We start from the raw sequence: 19,282 nt of genomic DNA on the forward strand, positions 1-19,282 counted from the left end.
GGCCCAGAGACAGAGAGTTCAATGGGCTTCTGAGAGTGCTTGACAGCAGTCACCTACCCCGGGGGACACACTGGACCATGTACTTCCAGGCCTCAGAATTACAAAGGGCAAGAGACAGGCCGTCTAGCTATGGATGGGACATTGAAAGGGAGGTGGCTATGTTCTGTGGCCTACTTTCAGGGCAAAGAGTGCATGAATGTTTCTAAGCCATGTGTGAGAGGTAGTCCTGTCTTAGAAGGCAGCCTGGAGGGACAAACAGCATTGCAAAGAGAAGCTAAAGGTACAAATCAAGGGCTATGGCATTTGCCAGCCCCAGCAAAAGGGTGCTGCAGGTGAGAGATCCCCACAGGAGATCTCGCAGGGGAGAGATTCTCCAAAGCATCCAAAAAAGTACCTGAGAAATACAGTAAACTTTAAACCCCTGCCAAGTCCAGAGAATGGGAACACTAGATCATCACGGTGGTACCAGTAGGGTAAGAATGTCAGCACTCACCTTTCCGCTCTTTCCTTGCTGTACTCCAATCCCAGAAGACGAGAAGCCTTGGTTACAATACTTTGAGGTGGACACAGAAAAACAAGGTGGAGAAAGAAGGCACTCACACTTATTTCACAGAAGCTGGGGGAAAGGGGAAGCCTTCAAGACTTTAAACCAAGCTTGGAGTTTCGACTATTACTTGGATGCACATTCTTATTAATAAACTGGGACTTTTTGAATTACCCAAGAGTGACAAACAAGACTGTGAAACTTGCCTGAATTTTTATTATTATACCACAAAGTAAACTTTAAAAGATAAAAAAGAGTTGCATTATGGCACTATGTGTTACATTTGTATTACTTTGGTTGAAAGTTGGATATTCTTCCAGTATTTACTTGGCAATTGTATTTCTAGTCTTTATGAATTATATTTATGTCCTGTCCATATTTAGATATTAGGATCTCAGTGATTTTTCACTGACCTCTGTGATACAATTCTGTACCCTTTTGTCATGAGTATCAGTGTTTGCTCAACAGGCTACTCTACATTTAGATCTTTATGAAATTAAATGGAAAAACTGATGCCAGATTTTACTTTCTATTCAATTAGACATGTGATCCAGAAACTTCAACTTTTCCATCTAAATTCTAAGTTGTATTTAAGCCAAATTCTATGCCTTTACTACACAACTATTTTAGCCAGAGTAACACTTCAGGGTTTCTCAAACTTTCTTCCACTTAGTGGCAGAGCTTCCTATTAAACTACTTGTTTGTTGACCCTTTAAGTCCTCAAAACTATCTCATTATAGTCTCCCAGAAAACTACTGCAAAAAGATATATTTACACTTTAAATTGAAGTTAAACCCTTGATAATGGGAAACATCTTAAATAGAACTGCAGAAATGGGTTTTTTCATTGTATTTTCAATAATTTGGCAGTACAGAAAAAAATTCAAGCATTATATTAAAAAGTATTCATACTTTGTACCAGGGCCTAGGTCCATACACAACATCATAGGGCACTTTTAATGCCTAAATAATTAGAGATCAGTACAAAAAGAATTGAACTGAGCCATAGTTTTGACTATGCCCAAGTACTCCCATTTTTTCAGTCTTTGATAAATTGAATTAATTTGAAACTCTTTTTCATCTGCTTGATCCTCCTTCCTCATCCATATCAGCCCAATGCTGATACTCTCTGCTGATAAAGAATAAAAGTATCATCTGTTCCTGTCAACATGCTGTGCTGTGTCTAGACTAGATTGGTGAGGTTTGGGCCATTCCAGTCATGACCATATTTGGTCTATTTTCAACAGAATTTCAGAGTGTTCCCTACTCTGCTAATACAGCCTTCACCTTTTCCCTTCTTTCTCTTTACCAAAGAGTCTAGTAGAAATTACTTGAATTAATTCAACTTCTCAATAGCTTCTTCTGAAAATATCCTGTACATTCATTTATTCATTCATTCACTCATTCAACAAATACATATGAAACATCTACTCTATAACTGGCACTGCCTGTCCATACCTTCATTTTGTTTCCTAGACAGTTAAAGAAAATTGCATTTACCTATAATAAAGGATGCATAAATTCTTAGTGAACATTCATCTTAAAAATATCACTCTGCTCCTGCTTTATTTGTTAGTTTACCTAATGAGGTTAGAAATATGTTTCCCAAAAGGGGTCTTATTTTGAAAAGAACAAAGTTTAGATGACCACAATCAATAAAACAAGTAGAGGCTGATGCAGCCTTCTGCATATATAGAGAGGAGGGCTGACTGATGGGGCTTGAAATTTGATTAAAGGTGACTCCACAGGAAATCTGAAATTATTTAATTAGGTATTTAAGAAAATTCAATCTTTCTCTCATGAAGAGATACCCTCAGGAATGTTGCACATACATTACAATCTCTTTCACCAACTGCTGAAAACATTTTAGATATTTTGTTAAAATCACGGTGGCCTGTACATTAAGAGTTTCTTCAGGAGAGAGTGTAAATTATATCCAATTAGGAAATTACATCATATCAATTTTGTTTTTCAATTTTGTAAATTTTGAAAATTAATAATTTTAAAAATCAGTGATTTTGTAATCTACATATGAAAATTACTAATATTAATAGAAAAATAAAATTACCATAGTAGATTATAGAGAGATGTGTTCTAAAATCTATCCTAGGTTTTTAGTGTTTGTAGTAATATTAGCATCATTCCAAGGTTGGTCTCTCCTTTCCCATGACTTTCATACAGGAAATCTTAGAGGGCAGAAATTGAATAAATAGCATCAGTGTTTTCAGTGGCCTCAGATTTTTTGTATAAGTTATTTCCTCACTGATATCAGCTGGATTTCATTATCAAAAACTGAAGGTGGTACAGATTAGTGCAAAAGTTGTATTTATAAGAGATCCCCCAGGGCTAGCCTTACAAAAAGTGATATTTGACACTCTTTATCCAATGGATTTATTTGGCATCTAGAATTGATAGAGTTTATCTTGAATTTTATGAGACTCAAATACCATATGTTATGGAAAAGTACAAAAATATTCTGGAAATGAGACTTTCCAGAGGGCTCTGAATAACTTTTTGGTTTTGGTTGGTCATATTTTGTTTATTTTAATTTAATTTTTATTGTATATTGGAGTACAGTTGATTTACAATATTGTCTTAGTTTCAGGTGTACAGTAAAGTGATTCAGTTGTACACATACAAATATCCATTCTTTTTCAGATTCTTTTCCATATAGATTATTACAGAATATTGAGTAGAGTTCCCTGGCTATACAGTAGGCCCTTGTTGATTATCTATTTTATATATAGTAGTGTGTATATGTTAATCCCAAACTCCTAATTTATCCCTCCCCACCACCTTTCCCCCTGGTAACCATAAGTTTGTTTTCAAAGTCTGTGAGTCTGTTTTGTAAATAAGTTCATTTGTATCATTTTTTTTTGATTCCACATATAAGTGGTATCATGTGATATTTGTCTTCCTCTGTATGACTTATTTCACTTAGTATGATAATCTCTAGGTCCATCCATGTTGCTGCAGATGGCATTATTTCATTCTTTATTATGGCTGAGTAGTATTCCATTGTATATATGTACAAAATCTTTTTTATCCATTCTGCCTTCGATGGGCATTTAGGTTGCTTGCATGTCTTGACTATTGTAAATAGTGCTGCAGTGAACATTGGGGTGCATGTATCTTTTCGAATTATGGTTTTCTCTGGGTATATGCCCAGAAGTGGGATTGCTGGATCATATGGTAGTTCAATTTTTAATTTTTTAAAGAACCACCATACTGTTCTCCATAGGGAGTGTCCCAATTTACATTCCCACCAACAGTGTAGGAATGTTCTGTTTTCTTCATACCCTCTCCAGCATTTATTGTTTTTAGACTTTTTGATGATGGCCATTCTGACTGTTGTGAGGTGTTACATCATTGTAGTTTTGATTTGCATTTCTTTAATAATTAGCTATGTGGAGCACCTTTTCATGTGCTTTTTGGCCATCTGTATGTCTTCTTTGGAGAAATGTCTATTTAGGTCTTCTGCCCATTTTGTTTGTTTTCTGTTTTTTTAATTGGAGTATACTTTTTTTACACTGCTGTGTCAGTTTCTGCTGTACAGCAAAGCGACTCAGCCATACATATACATATATCCCCTATTTTTTGGATTTCCTTCCCATTTAGGTCACCACAGAGCACCAAGTAGAGTTCCTTGTGCTACACCATAGGTTCTCATTAGTCATCTATTTTATACATAGTAGTGTATAATCTCCCAATTCATCCCCCCCCCTTCACCCTTGGTATCCATATGTTTGTGTCTCTAACTTCCGCTTTGCAAGTAAGATCATCATTACCATTTTCTTGATTCCACATATATGTGTTAATATACGATATTTGTTTTTCTCTTTCTGACTTCACTCTGTATGACAGTCTCTGGGTCCATTTATGTCTCTGTAAATGATACAGTTTTGTTCCTTTTTATTGCTGAGTAATATTCCATTGTATATATGTACCACATCTTCTATATCCATTCCTCTGTTGATGGACATTTATGTTGCATCCATGTCCTGGCTATTGTAAATAGTGCTGCAGTGAGTATTGGAGTGCATGTGTCTTTTTGAATTATGATTTTTTCAGGGTATATGCCCAGTAGTGGGATTGCTGGGTCATATGGTAGTTCTATTTTTAGTTTTTTAAGGAACCTCCATACTGTTCTACATAGTGGCTGTATCAATTTACATTCCCACCAACAGTGCAAGAGGATTCCCTTTACTCTACACCATCTCCAGCATTTATTCTTTGTAGATTTTTTGATGATGGCTACTCTGAATAGTGTGAGGTGATGCCTTGTTATAGTTTTGATTTGCACTTCTCTAATAATTAATGATGTTGAGCATTTTTTCATGTGTTTTTTGGCCATCTGTATGTCTTCTTTGGAGAAATGTCTATTTAGGTCTTCTGCCCATTTTTTGATTGGGTTCTTCGTTTTTTTGATGCTGAGCTGCATGAGCTGTTTGTATATTTTGGAGATTAACCCATTGTCAGTCACTTCATTTGCAAATATTGTTTCCCATCCTCTGGGTTGTCTTTTCATCTTGTTTATGGTTTCCTTTGCTGTGCAAAAGCTTGTAAGATTATTAGGTCCCATTTGTTTATTTTTGTTTTTATTTCCATTACTTTAAGAGGTGGATCCAAAAAGATATTGCTGTGATTTATGTCAAAAATTGTCCTACCTATTACTTCCTCTAGGAGTTTTATAGTATTCAGTATTCCATTTAGATCTCTAATGGACTGGTGTCTTGGATTTCTTTTATTTCTTTTCCTTCTCTGATTGCTGTGGCTCAGACTTCCAAAACTATGTTGAATAAAAGTGTGGAAATCTTTGTCTTGTTCCTGATCTTAGAGGAAATGCTTTCAGTTTTTCACCATTGACTATGATGTTACCTGTTGGTTTGTCATATATGGCCTTTATTATGTTGAGGTACATTCCCTCTATGCCCATTTTATGGAGAGTTTTTATCATAAATGGGTGTTGAATTTTGTCAAAAGAATTTTCTGCATCTATTAAGATGATCATTTGTTTATTTTTGGTTTTATTGCCATTAGTCTAGGAGATGGCTCGAAAAAGATATTGCTGTGATTTATATCAAAGAGTGTTCTACCTATGTTTTCCTCTAATAGTTTTATAGTATTCAGTCTTACATTTAAGTCTTTAATCCATTTTGAGTTTGTTTTTTGTATGATGTTAAAGAAATTTCTGATTTCTTTTTTTACATGTAGCCGTCTTGTTTTCCCAGCACCACTTATTGAAGAGACTGTCTTTTCTCCATTGTATGTTCTTGCCTCCTTTGTCATAGATTAATTGACCATAGGTTCATGGGTTTATTTCTGGGCTTGCTATCATGGTTCATTGATCTATATTTCTGTTTTTGTGCCAATACCATACTGTTTTGATTGCTGTAGCTTTGCAGTATAGTCGGAAGTCAGGGAGCCTGTTTCCTCCAGCTCCGCTTTTCTTTCTCAAGATTGCTTTGGCTATTCAGGGTCTTTTGTGTTTCAATACAAATTTTAAGATTTTTGTTCTAGTTCTGTGGAAAATGCCATTGGTAATTTGACAAGGATTGATTGAATCTGTAGATTGCCTTGTGTAGTACAGTCATTTTGACAATACTGATTCTTCCAATTCAAGAACATGGTATATCTTTACATCTGTTTGTGTCATCTTCAATTTCTTTCATCAGCATCTCATAGTTTGGGGAGTACAGGTATTTTGTCTTCTTAGGTAGGTTTATTCCTAAGTATTTGATTATTTTTCATGCAATGGTAAATGTGATTGTTTCTTTAATTTCTCTTTCTGATCTTTTGTTGTTGTTGTATAAAAGTGGAACAGATTTCTGTGTATTAATTTTGTATCCTGCAACTTTACTGAATTCATTGATTACCTCTAGCAGTTTTCTGGTAGTATCTTTAGGATTTTCTATGTATAGTATCATGTCACCTGCAAACAGTGACAATTTTCCTTATTCTTTTCCAATTTGGATTCCTTTCATTTCTTTTTCTTCTCTGATTGCCATGGCTAGGACTTCCAAAACTATGTTGAAGAAAAGTGGTGAGAGTGGAAATCCTTGTCTTGTTCCTGATCTTAGAGGAAATGCTTTCAGCTTTTCACCATTGAATATGATGTTACCTGTAGGTTTGTCATATATGGCCTTTATTATGTTGAGGTATGTTCCCTCTATGCCCACTTTCTGGAGAGTTTTTATCATAAATGGCTGTTGAATTTTGTCAAAAGCTTTTTCTGCATCTATTGAGATGATCATATGGTTTTTGTTCTTCAAATTGTTAATGTACTGTATCACACTGATTGATTTGTGGATATTAAAAAACACTTGCACACCTGAAATAAATCCCATTTGATCATGGTTTATGATCCTTATAAGGTATTGTTGGATTCAGATGGCTAGTATTTTGTTGAGGATTTTTGTGTATATGTTCATCAGTGATATTGGCCTATAGTTTTCTTTTTTTGTGATATCCTTGTCTGGTATCAGGGTGATGGTGGACTCATAGAATGAGTTTGGGTGTTTTCCTTTCTCTGCAATTTTTTGGAATAGTTTCAGAAGGATAGATGTTAGCCCCTCTCTAAATGTTTGATAGAATTTGCCTGTGAAGCCATTTGTTCCTGGCCTTTTGTTTGTTGTGATTTACAGTTTCAATTTCAGTGCTTGTGATTGGTCTATTCATATTTTCCATTTCTTCCTGATTCAGTCTTGGGAGATTGTACTTTCTACAACATTGTCCTTTTCTTCTAGGTTGTCCATTTTATTGCTGTATAGTTGCTTGTAGTAGTGTATTATGGTCCTTTGTATTTCTGTGGTGTCTGTTGTAACTTCTCCTTTTTCATTTCTAATGTTATTGATTTCAGTCCTCTCCCATTTTTTCTTGATGAGTCTGGCTAAAGGTTTATCAGTTTTGTTTATCTTTTCAAAGAACCATCTTTTAGTTTCATAGATGTTTTCTATTGTTTTCTTAGTCTGTATTTAATTTATTTCTGCTCTCATCTTTATGTTTTCTTTCTTCTACTAACTTTGCGTTTTTTTAGTTCTTCTTTCTCTAGTTGATTTGGTATAGGTTTAGGTTGTTGATTTAAGATTTCCCTTGTTTCCTGAGGTAAGATTGTATTGCTATAAACTTCCCTTTTAGAACTGCTTTTGCTGCACCCCATAGGTTTTGGATCGTCATGTTTTCCTTGTCATTTGTCTCTAGGTATTTTTTAATTTTCTCTTTGATTTCTTCAGTGATCCACTGATTGTTTAGTGACACATTTCACCTCCACGTGTTTCTGTTCTTTTTCTTGTGGTTGATTTCTAATGTCATAGCCACGTGGTCAGAAAAGATATTTGATATGATTTCAATTTTCTTACATTTATAGAGGCTTGCTTTGTGGTCCAACATGTGTTCTATCTTAGAGAATGTTCCATGTGTACTTGAGAAGAATGTGTATTCTGCTGCTTTTGGATGGAATGTTTTATAAATATCAATTAAGGCCATCTAGTCTAATGTGTCATTTAAGGCCTTATTGTGTTTCCTTATTGATTTTCTGTCTGCGTGTTCTCTCCATTGATGTAAGTGAGGTGTTAAAGTCCCCCACTGTTATTCTGTTACTGTTGATTTTTCCTTTAATACTGTTAGCATCTACCTTATATATTGAGATCCTCCTATGTTGGGTGAACATAAATTTGCAATTGTTTTGTCATCTTCTTGGACTCATCTCTTGATCATTATGTGGTGTCCTTCTTTGCCTCTTGTAACAGTCTTTATTTTTAAGTCTATTTTGTCTGATATGAGTATTGCTACTCCAGCTTTTTTTTAAAATTCCATTTGCATGGAATATCTTTTTCCATCCCCTCACTTTCAGTCTGTATGTTTCCCTAGATCTGAAGTGGGTCACTTTTACACAGCATATATACAGGTCTTGTTTTTGTATCCATTCAGCCAGTCTATGCCTTTCTTTGTAGTATTTAATCCATTTACATTTAAGGTAATTATCGATATGTATGTTCTTATTGGCATTTTGTTAATTGTTTTTGATTTCTTTAGGTAGGTCTTTTTTCTTCCCTTCCTATTTTGTTCTCTTCTCTTGTGATTTGATGGGTATCTTTAGTGTTGTGTTTTATTATGTTTTTTCTTTTGTGTGTGTATCTATTGTAGATTTTTATGTGAGGTTACCATGTGGTTTTTATTTAGCTGTATATATATATTCATATATATATACACATATACACATATATATGTGTATATATATATATATATATATATATGATTTTTTCAAGTTGCTTGTCTCTTCAAATGCATTTCGAACATCCTGGATTTGTGCTCTCCTCATGATTGCTGGTTTTAATATCATATTTGCATGTGGATGATTTCCAACCTTTACTGTATGTTTGCCTTTACTGGTGAACTTTCCCATTCGTAATTTTGTTTGTTTCTTTCTAGTTGTTGCCTCTTCTTTTCTGCCTAGAGAAATTCCTTTAGCATTTGTTGTAAAGCTGGTTTGGTGGTACTGAATTCTCTTAGCTTTTGCTTGTCAGTAAAGCTTTTCATTTCTCCTCAAGTCTGAACGAGAGCCTTGCTAAGTAGAGTATTCTTAGTTATAGTTTTTTTCCTTTCATCATTTAAATATATCATGTCATTCCCTTCTGGCCTGCAGAGTTTCTGCTGAAAAATCAGCTGATAGCCTTATTGGGATTCCATTGCATGTTATTTGTTGCTTTTCCCTTGTTGCTTTTAGTATTTTCTCTTTGCTTTTAATTTTTGTTAGTTTGGTTAATATGTGTCTTTGCATATTCCTCCTTGGTTTTATCCTGTATGGGACTCTCTGTGCTTCCTGGACTTGAGTGAGTGTTTCCTTTTCCATGTTAAGGAAGTTTTCTCCTATTATCTGTTCAAATATTTTCCCAGGTCCTTTCCTCTCTCTCTTCTCCTTCTGAGACCCCTATAATGCAAATGTTGGTACATTTAATGTTGTCCCAGAGCTCTCTGTGACTGTCTTCATTCATTTTCATTCTTTTTTCTTTATTCTGTTCCATGGCAGTGATTTCCACCAATCTGCCTTCCAGCTCATTTGTCTGTTCTTATGACTCATTTATTCTGCTAATTATTCCTTCTAGTATATTTTTCATTTCAGTTATTTTATTGTTCATCTCTGTTTTTTGTTCTTTGAATTATCTACCTCTTTGTTAAACGTTTCTTTTATCTTCTTGGTCTGTGCCTTCATTCTTTTTCTGAGATCTTGGATCATCTTTAGGATCATTACTCCAAATTCTTTTACAGGTAGATTGCCTATCCACACTTCACCTACTTGTTCTTCTGGGATTTTATCTTGTTCCTTCATCTGGAACATATTTCTCTGCCATCTCATTTTGTCTAGCTTTCTGTTTGTGGTCTCTGTTCTGCAGGCTGCAGGATCATACTTCTTCTTGCTCCTGGTGTTTGCCCCCTGGTGGTTAGGTTCTTCCAGGGACTTGTGCAGGCTTCCTGGTAGGAGAGACTGGTGCCTGCCCACTGGTGGGGGGAGCTGGGTGTTGTCCCTCTGGTGGGCAGGGCCATGTCAACAGGTGTGTTCAGAGGAGGCTGTGAGCTCAGGACAACTTTTAGCAGCCTGTCTGCTGATGGGTGGGGCTGTGTTCTCACCTTCTTGGTTGTTTGGCCTGAGGCGTCCCAGTACTGGAGTCTGCAGGCTGCTGGGTGGGGTTGGGTCTCAGTGCCAAAATGGCAGCCTCCTGGAGAGCTCACACTGATGAATATTCCCTGGCCCTCCACTACCAGTGTCCTTGCCCTCACCATGTGCCACAGCCCACCCGTGCCTCCCCAGGAGACCCTCTAAGACTCGCAGGTAGATCTGGCCCAGGCTCCTGTGGAGTCACTGCTTTGTCCTGGATGCCAGGGCACATGAAACCTTGTGTGCACCCTTCAAGAGTGGCGTGTCTGTTTCCCCCAGTCCTGTGGAGCTCCTGCACTCAAGTCCCCTGGCCTTCAAAGCCCAATTCTCTGGTGGTTCCTCCTCCCGATGCCAGACCCTCAGACTGGGGAGCCTGATGTCTGGCTCAGAAGTCTCACTACTGTGGGAGAACTTCTGAGATATAATTGTTTTCCAGTTTGTGGGTTGCCCACCTGGTGGGTATGAGATTTGATTATATTGTGAAAACGCCCCTTCTCATTGTGGCTTCCTGTTTGTCTTTGGATGTAGAATATCTTCTTTGGTAGGTTACAGTCTTTTTTGTCAGTGGTTGTTCTGAAGATAGTTGTGATTTTGGTATTTTGTGAGAGAGCTCCAGTCCTTCTACTTCAACATCCTGTCTCCTCCCTTCTGAATGTCTTGATATTAACATGAGAGTCACTAATATTCCTGAAATCACTGAAGAAATTTGACTGTTCGATGGCACTGCTACTGTCAACGTCCTCTTTCTATCTGCCATTTATCCTGTAAATCTTCTGCCCAGATGGACTTTGCCTGGTAATGGAGAAGACAGAGTTCTCAAGGAAAATGGAATTAAAAGGTTATTGGATTATAGTTAGGTCAGATATATACTCTCCTCTCTCCTAGTGACAAAATGACTGATTGATGATTGATCCTTGTGGATTGCAGCAAAGAAGATGCTAAGAAGCCTTCGGTTTACATTAATAAATTATTTCAGTTGACAGTAGAATACGGAAAGAATTGAACGTGCAAATAGTGATTCCCTCTTCATGCAATTCTTTTTTTAAAAATCGTTTTATTTGTATATCCAGATTTTAACATTCATTTGATCTTTTATTGAAAAGGCTTTATTTTTTCCCCTTATATTTTGAGGAAGCTAAAATTGTGACAACTATTTAATGAAATAAAGGAAATGGTTACCAAGTTTCTAAACATATCTATTTTCTTATAACACCTTTTTATATTACCACTATGTTTGAATTTCAGTAATGATGTTACAGATTACTTATTTTGTCCAAAAAAAGATAAAAAGAGAAAATTACAACTTGTGGAAAAATGACAAAGACCAACATGTCTTGGTTTATAATGCTCTGTTTTTATTTTTAGTGTCTCAATGTAAATAAGCAGGTGAGAGATGATTGATTTTTTTTCCTTTACAGCGGTTTACCTCTGCAAAAGAACAATGCAAAACAAAGCAAGGCTGGAACTAGCTGACTATGAAGCTGTAAGTACCAAGGACTTCCTGACAAAGAAAGGTATAAAATGAGCAAGAATAAGGCCTACGGTCATTTCTGGGCACTCTTAATTTTCTACATTCATGGATCTTAGGGATCAGATTTCCAGGGAAGGGCAGCATAATGATTTAACATATCCCTTACTTGCTTACTTCCTCTCATCATTCACACTGAGGATGGTGAAATTCTAAATACACAAACTCAGAGAAGAAGGAGGAAGCATATCTTATTTGCTAAAATTGACTTAAATGTAAAAACTTATATATATGTATATATATATACTATATATAATGAAGATATCCAAACTTAGAGAATTATAGAGCATTTACACTGGGAAAATGGTTTTTGCATAACCTTTATGTTGGTCACCATCAGCAGATTAAATTAGTCTCATGTAGTTTGTTCAGATGGTTGCTATGTTCTGATTTACTAAACTTGAAGCACTGTCTACAACTGGGTAGTAGGGGGCTGAAGGTTTAAATTTTTCTCAGGAACTGGATAGACTGGTTGAATCAGTAGTAGAGAGTATTGCTTTCCTGTTCCTCAGTAAAATGAGCACAGGAATATCCAGTGGATTAGTCTTGAGCACTTTTTTTATACAAGGTAAGTTTAGTATTTTTGATTTTTAGTTATATTCTCCAATATTAATATTCATAATAGGTTTTCCTGTGTCCTCTATGACTGTTAATATGAGTATTAGCTGTGTTCAGTGAGCATGACTTATCATTCCAAGTACACTTACTCCTTTAGAAATTCTGATTTGTTTTTTTGGTAAGTACATATGGTAGATAAACTAGAAGGGAGTAGTAAAGCTGAGGACCAGAATGTCTTCACCGTGGTATATTTTTCAGGAGAGCTTGGCCAGGCTGCAGAGGGCATTTGCTCGGAAGTGGGAGTTCATTTTTATGCAAGCAGAAGCACAAGCAAAGTGAGTCCTTGTGAGTCTTTTGGAAGATTTGTCCAAGTTGTGGCCTTTTGTCCAGAGAGGCACTACAATTAACACTGCTTATTATTCATTGTTATGATATTAACAGAGTGGACAAGAAGAGAGACAAGATTGAAAGAAAGATCCTTGATAGTCAGGAGAGAGCCTTCTGGGACGTACACAGACCCGTGGTAAGCAAGCGCACCAACGTTGTCTAACTTCATAATCTCAGCCTTTGGAAAGTAAAGGAAGAATGCAGAATGCAGTAACTCCATCACTTGTCCCAAAGTCTTGGTGAATTATTTAAGAAAAGATTGCCACTTTTGTGTAAGATGACTAGAGTTCAATAGTATAATATTTTTTAAAACTATGCATTTTTCTAACATGACATTACTTGCTTGCTCATTCTTTGTTTTTGAGGTGCTTGATACTTTCATACACTTGAAAGAAAGAAGACTGCAACAAAGCTGTTTTGCATGGCTTATGATCTACATTTTTCTGGATTGATAGTAAAAGTATTAGTCAAAATGTTGTTCCTCCACTAATTTTTCTTTTTAAAACTTACTAACAACCTGCTTTGAATGTCAACTTTCATGGAAACATTTTAGGTGGCTCAGTTTCAGATCAGCTCATACTTCTAATGATGTAACTGGTCATTGAATCTACATACAGTAACTTAGCTGGCTTTCTTAAATAGTAATGTTAAACCATGTGAGTCAGAGTAACAAATAACAAATGTCCTTGATTAATACCAGAAAACTTTGTGTAAGGAATTAAACAATGGTTATGAGCATTCATAAGAAAGCATGTCTACTCTCATATAGCATATTTTGATGCTAGGTCTTTGTTTTCTATGTATTTCTTTAAACACAGACCTAGAGAATAATATTTACATACTATTATTAAATAACAGGATCACAACATGAGACAAATCAAGATTCTTTGAGAATATCTTAAAATTTTCCTCTCAACTACCTTTAGAAACAGACCAAAATAGGTCTGTTTTCCAAAGGTTTGTATATATATCTGTATCTATACCTATATATATATAGTTATGGATATATATTGATATATATTTAAATTTTAGATAGTAATGCAGTTGTTAAATTTCATATGGAATTTTTTGAATTCAAAAAAATTAGAATTGAGATTTAACTGTCTTTCCTACTCAAAATTCAGCTTGAGTTTTATTACTCATGGTATAAAGGATTGTGAGGCCACATGCATAAGTATTGCAAGGATATGAAGTAGGATTTTTCCTTGCTTGTTTGTTTGTTTTAAGCCATCTCTAGAAACTGGTTAATACATTATGTTCTCATGTTTCTCCACTTTATGCCCCTGGACATCTGGTGGCCCATCTCTAGCCTAGTTTAACTTTGATGGCCTATATCCTCCTGGCAACCCAAGAGGACTCACTCCATGCCGGTTCCCCTACACTGCCCACATCCATTCTACAGCAAAAACTCATGTTCTCCCAGCATGTCGATTGATCTCACCTCAGCACACTCCCCTGCTCCATCCCCCAAGAATTGCTCAGCCAATCCCTTGCCTTCTATGTGCCCTGTTGGAAGCAGAACCTGTTCACAGTTGTTTTTTGCTCTAACCAGTGTAAGTCAGGCTCCAGTCCTCTGTGTCTCCACAGAGCAAGAAGCACATATGAGTGCTCTCCAAGGGGTCCCCTGCTTACCCCTCATTAGGCTTTCAATTAGAAAGTCATCCAAAGGAGCACCTGGAGGCAGAAACCACCCTGAAGCCATTAGTTCCATGTCCCTTATTCAATTTGTGGATGCTTATGAGGGGCTTCATATCACTTAAAATGAACATGTTATGCAATACTTGGTTATTGTTTATTTTCTAGAGGGAAAAAAATAGAGTTTTGGGTTATCTGTATGCCTCTGAGAATGGAATGCACCTAATCCAACCCTACCTTCAACTATTTATTTTTTACATTACAACTCTATCCCATTTAAAAAGAAAAAAAATTTTTTGTAGTGGTCCCAGGTGCATGTGAAGTGATGACACTTGTCTGGAGGCCATGTCAGACACACAGGTCCTGCCTCATATCTGGTTTTTAGAGTTCTGGGTCCTTAGTGAGAGTTAATACAGAGATGATGCTGGCAAGGACATTAGCAGCAAGATGCTCCTATAAGAGCTTTTAATGGCTATTTCCCCAGCAAAATGCATAAGCTGTATCTCTATTCATTGGCTGTAGTGTTAACTAAACAATGATAAGAAGAGCTTTCTAAGATAACCATACCTCCAAAAAGTGTCCTTATTTTTATTTTGGTTTTGAAAAAGTCTTATTACGAAAATACGAACACAGTACTACAAGTTTTTAAACTGTAGAAATTAATATTCTCATTAGAATAAAAATCTCTACTCAGATTTAATAGATTCATAACACAATTTATATTTTCCTGGACTGCTTTAGCTTTATTACTATATAAAGTATCTTTATTTTCAAAAAACAGAAATGAAGTTATCCTATCAGTACTATTTGTTGAATTTTTTTCATTTTATTTCTTCTTGCATAATCCTACTGTTAAACCTTTCCAAAAAATGTAGCAGAGAGCAATTAATCCTTATAAAGCTTTTACTAATTCAAGTAAAGGTGATGTGCTACATTGCATTTTGTTTGGTTTGCTTTGATTTGATCTGGCTTGATGCTGCCATTTATTTAGTTTAAATAGGTTGGAAACCATTAGCCAGAAGTGTAGTAGGGAAGAGGAAATCTCAAAAAGAAGCTCAGAATCTTTAAAGTATACTTAAATTTAATGTAAAATATTATATTACATGAACTTAGAGATGTAGAAAATATATGCAGTGAGATTTAGTTTTTTTAAATGCCGTCACTTAACGCAGTATACTCATTTTATTGCATTTAAGACCTTTATGAAATAAATTTAGCTTCTTTAAGCATGTCCGTGTTTACTCCAGAAAAAAAAATTAAGGTCTTAACACTGAAAAGGACTCTTCAGTTATCAAGGACTCCAGACAGAATTGCCACACACTAACTACTCAAGATGATAGTAGGGGAAATACACCAAATTGTAGCAAATGTCAAAGATAATTTGGGATTTGGGTTAACTTGTGTATTTAGTGTTTTGATACTTTTATGAAGCCTCTTCAAGGGCTAATGGATTCTTAGTCTATATTAATTGAATTTGAGCAACTAGTTAAATTGAAGTAAAAATTCTGTTTGTCACACTGCTGAAGGGTTTCATTGATACTAACTTCCTAGTACTTGTTTTAATATTATCAGATCATGGTCTTTTGAAGAGCAGGAGTTTGTCTGAAATTTTATATACATTTCTGTAAATTTTCCTTTGAATAAATTAGTTTGGAGCAGTCTGGTGAAGCGTGTGTGTGTGTTGTGTGTGTGTGCACACGCACACAAAAATACATTAAAATTTGGAGTTTAAAAGTGTCTGAAGAAGAGGTTATAGATTTGCATAAGAAGTTTAAGGAGTTCCATAAGATTCAAAGTTTTTGTAACCTATTGAGTTATATCAGAGTGATTCTGAGGCCCAATAATAGAAAGGAGCAATGAGATTCTTAAAATACAATCATCATGGAGCAAAAAAAAGAAGTCCAGTGGACTGGCCTTTCAAAATATAATGGTGCTGATGCTCTGGGTCCGAGGGGTGAAGAGCAACCAAACTTGTTCCACACAGCCCTGCTGTGGAGCCAGTTTATATCCTTTGCACAGACTTTGTTTTTGTTTTGTTTGTCTGTTACATTTTTTTGGCTTTATTGAGGTGTAATTGACAAACTAAATTGTAAGATATTTAAATTGTACAATAATTTGGTTTTTTATACGTATTCATTTGGTTTTTTAATTTGATTTTTTATACGTATTCATTGTGAAAGGTTTCCCACCATTGAGTTAACACCGACTGAGAGTTGATCTAAAGAGATGTAGTATAGGGAATTTAGGCCAATTTAATTCTGGGCACATTCAGATGTGTGCATTGCAAGGTGGAGTCAATATAGAATGAATCACCTTTCTTCTCACCTTGGAAATCCACAGTGACCTGGTGGGAGCACTGAGACAGTACTTTGAGAGAGTACTGTGGGGGTACATTATTTATACCACAAACTATAAAGCACAAGACCACAATTATAAATATTCTTGCAGATACACTATGACAGGCACCACCTTGACACATTTTTTATTTTTCAAAGAAGATGTTGGGGGTAGGAGTTTATTAATTAATTTATTTATTTTTGCTGTGTTGGGTCTTCGTTTCTGTGCGAGGGCTTTCTCTAGTTGTGGCAAGCGGGGGCCACTCTTCATCGTGGTGCGCGGGCCTCTCACTATCACGGCATCTCTTGTTGCAGAGCACAGGCTCCAGATGCACAGGCTCAGTAGTTGTGGCTCATGGGCCTAGTTGCTCCGCGGCATGTGGGATCCTCCCAGACCAGGGCTGGAACCCGTGTCCCCTGCATTAGCAGGCAGATTCTCAAACACTGCACCACCAGGGAAGCCCTTGACACATTTTTATTGGGGGTTGGAGGGAACCTGGTATTTGGTCAAGGTACAGGTCTTTTTAAATTTTTTATTGAAGTATAACATACATACTAGAAATGCAAACCAAAATCACAATGAAATAGCACCTCACACCGGTTAGAATGGCTGTTCTAAAAAGAGAAGAAGTAACAAGTGTTGGTGAGGATGTGAAGCAAAAGTAATTCTTGTGCACTGGGAATTCTTGGTGGGAATGTAAATTGGTACAACCACTATGGAAACAGTATGGAGGTTTCTCAAAAAATTAAAAATAGAATTCCACTTCTGGGTATTTATCCAAAGTAAATAAAAACACGAACTTCAAAAGATATATGCACCCTCATGTTCAGTGCAGCATTATTTACAATAGCCAAGACATAGATGTGACCTAAGTGTCCATTGATGGATGAGTGAATTAAAAAAATGTGGGACACAGGCATACCTCAGCGATATTGTAGGTTCAGTTCCTGACCACCTACAAAATTTTGGTGGTGTATATAAAAGTTGTGTTTACATGATACTGTAGTCTATTAAGGGTTCAGTAGCATTACATCTAAAAAACAATGCCTTAATTTTAAAATACTTGGTTGCTAAAAAATGCTAACCATCATTAGACCCTTCAGCAAGTCATAGTAATAACATCAAAGATCACAGATCACCGTAACAAGTATAATAATAACGAAAAAGTTTGAAATGTTGTGAGAATTACCAAACTGTGACTCAGAGACACAGAGGGAGCAAATGCTGCTGGAAGAATGGTGCTGACAGACTTACTTGGGTTGCCACAAATCCCTTCGATTTGTAAAATGATGTAATATCTGCAAAGCACAATAAAGAGAAGTGCGATAAAGTGAGGTGTGCCTGTATGTATGTATGTATGTGTTTGTGTATATATTTGTACATACATATACACATATATAATGGAATATTATTCAGCTATAAAACGAATGAAATCTCGCCATTTGTGACAATGTAGGTGGAACTTGAGGACATTATGCTAAGTGAAATAAGTTAGACAGAGGATGACAAATACCATATGAGGTCGCTTACATGTAGAATCTGAAAAACAAACTCATAGATACAGAAACAAACAAACTCATACAAACCGATTTGTGGTTGCCAGAGCCACGGGGTTGGGAGGGTGGGAGAAATGGTGTGAAGGGGGTGAAAAGGTACAGACTTCCAGTTATAAAAGAAGTAAGTCCTGGGGATGTAATGTACAGCATGTTGACTATAGTTAATAACACTGAAGTGTATATTGGAAAGTTGCTAAGACAGTCGATTTAAAAAATATGCATCACAAGGAAAAAATTTATAACTGTGTGGTGATGGATGTTATCTAGACTTATTGTGGTGATCATTTTACAATATATACAAATATTGAATCATTATATTGTACACCTGAAATGAATATAATGTTATATGTCAATTATATCTCAATAATAATTTTTTTTAATTTTTAGATTTTATTTTGGGTCTTTGTTGCTGTGCACGGGCTTTTTCTCTCTAGTTGTGGTGAGCGGGGACTACTCGTCATTGTGGTGCACGGGCTTCTCTTTGCAGTGGCTTCTCTTGTTGCAGAGCACAGGCTCTAGGCACGCGGGCTTCAATAGTTGCAGCACACAGGCTTCAGTAGTTGTTGCACATGGGCTTAGTTACTTACAGGCATATGGGATCTTCCCGGACCAGGGATCAAACCTGTGTCCCCTGCACTGGCAGGTGGATTCTTAACCACTGCACCACCAGGGAAGTCCTGCTCAACAATAATTTTTTAAAGTATAACATACATACAGAAAACTACACAAAGCATAAGTGCACAATGAATTTTCATGAAATGAACACAGCCAAATCACCAGGATCCCAGAGCCCTACTAGTGACCATTCCAGTCACTACTCCCTAGGTCAATGGTAACTTCTCATACCATAGATAAATTTGCCTACTTTTAATCTTTATATAAATGGAATTATCAATATCACTCTTTTTATATTCAACATCTTTTGAGATTCTTTCATATTATTGCATGTAGTTGTAGTTTGTTTATTCTCATTACTGTATTAGTATTCTATTATGTGAGAGTAGAGGATTTTATTATATACTGATGTTAAGTTAACTTCCACAGTGTTACTACTCCATTATTTTATCCATAATTTTGATATTC

At 36.0% G+C, this 19,282-nt stretch overlaps 1 protein-coding gene across 1 annotated transcript in view; it reads left to right on the forward strand.

Moving 5' to 3' along the window:
- The first annotated feature begins 296 nt into the window (after positions 1–296).
- Positions 297–19,282, forward strand: part of RGS7 (regulator of G protein signaling 7) — an 82,267-nt gene continuing 63,281 nt past the window's right edge. The window contains 4 exon segments of the mRNA XM_089911654.1: positions 297–332; positions 11,617–11,681; positions 12,543–12,629; positions 12,726–12,807. Coding sequence (XP_089767780.1) covers positions 297–332; positions 11,617–11,681; positions 12,543–12,629; positions 12,726–12,807 — 270 coding nt within the window.

The sequence above is a fragment of the Delphinapterus leucas genome, chromosome 1 (genome assembly GCF_059928025.1).
Source record: "Delphinapterus leucas isolate spDelLeu-1000000601 "Yukka" chromosome 1, BTC_Dleu_Yukka2, whole genome shotgun sequence".
Classification (NCBI taxonomy): domain Eukaryota; kingdom Metazoa; phylum Chordata; class Mammalia; order Artiodactyla; family Monodontidae; genus Delphinapterus; species Delphinapterus leucas.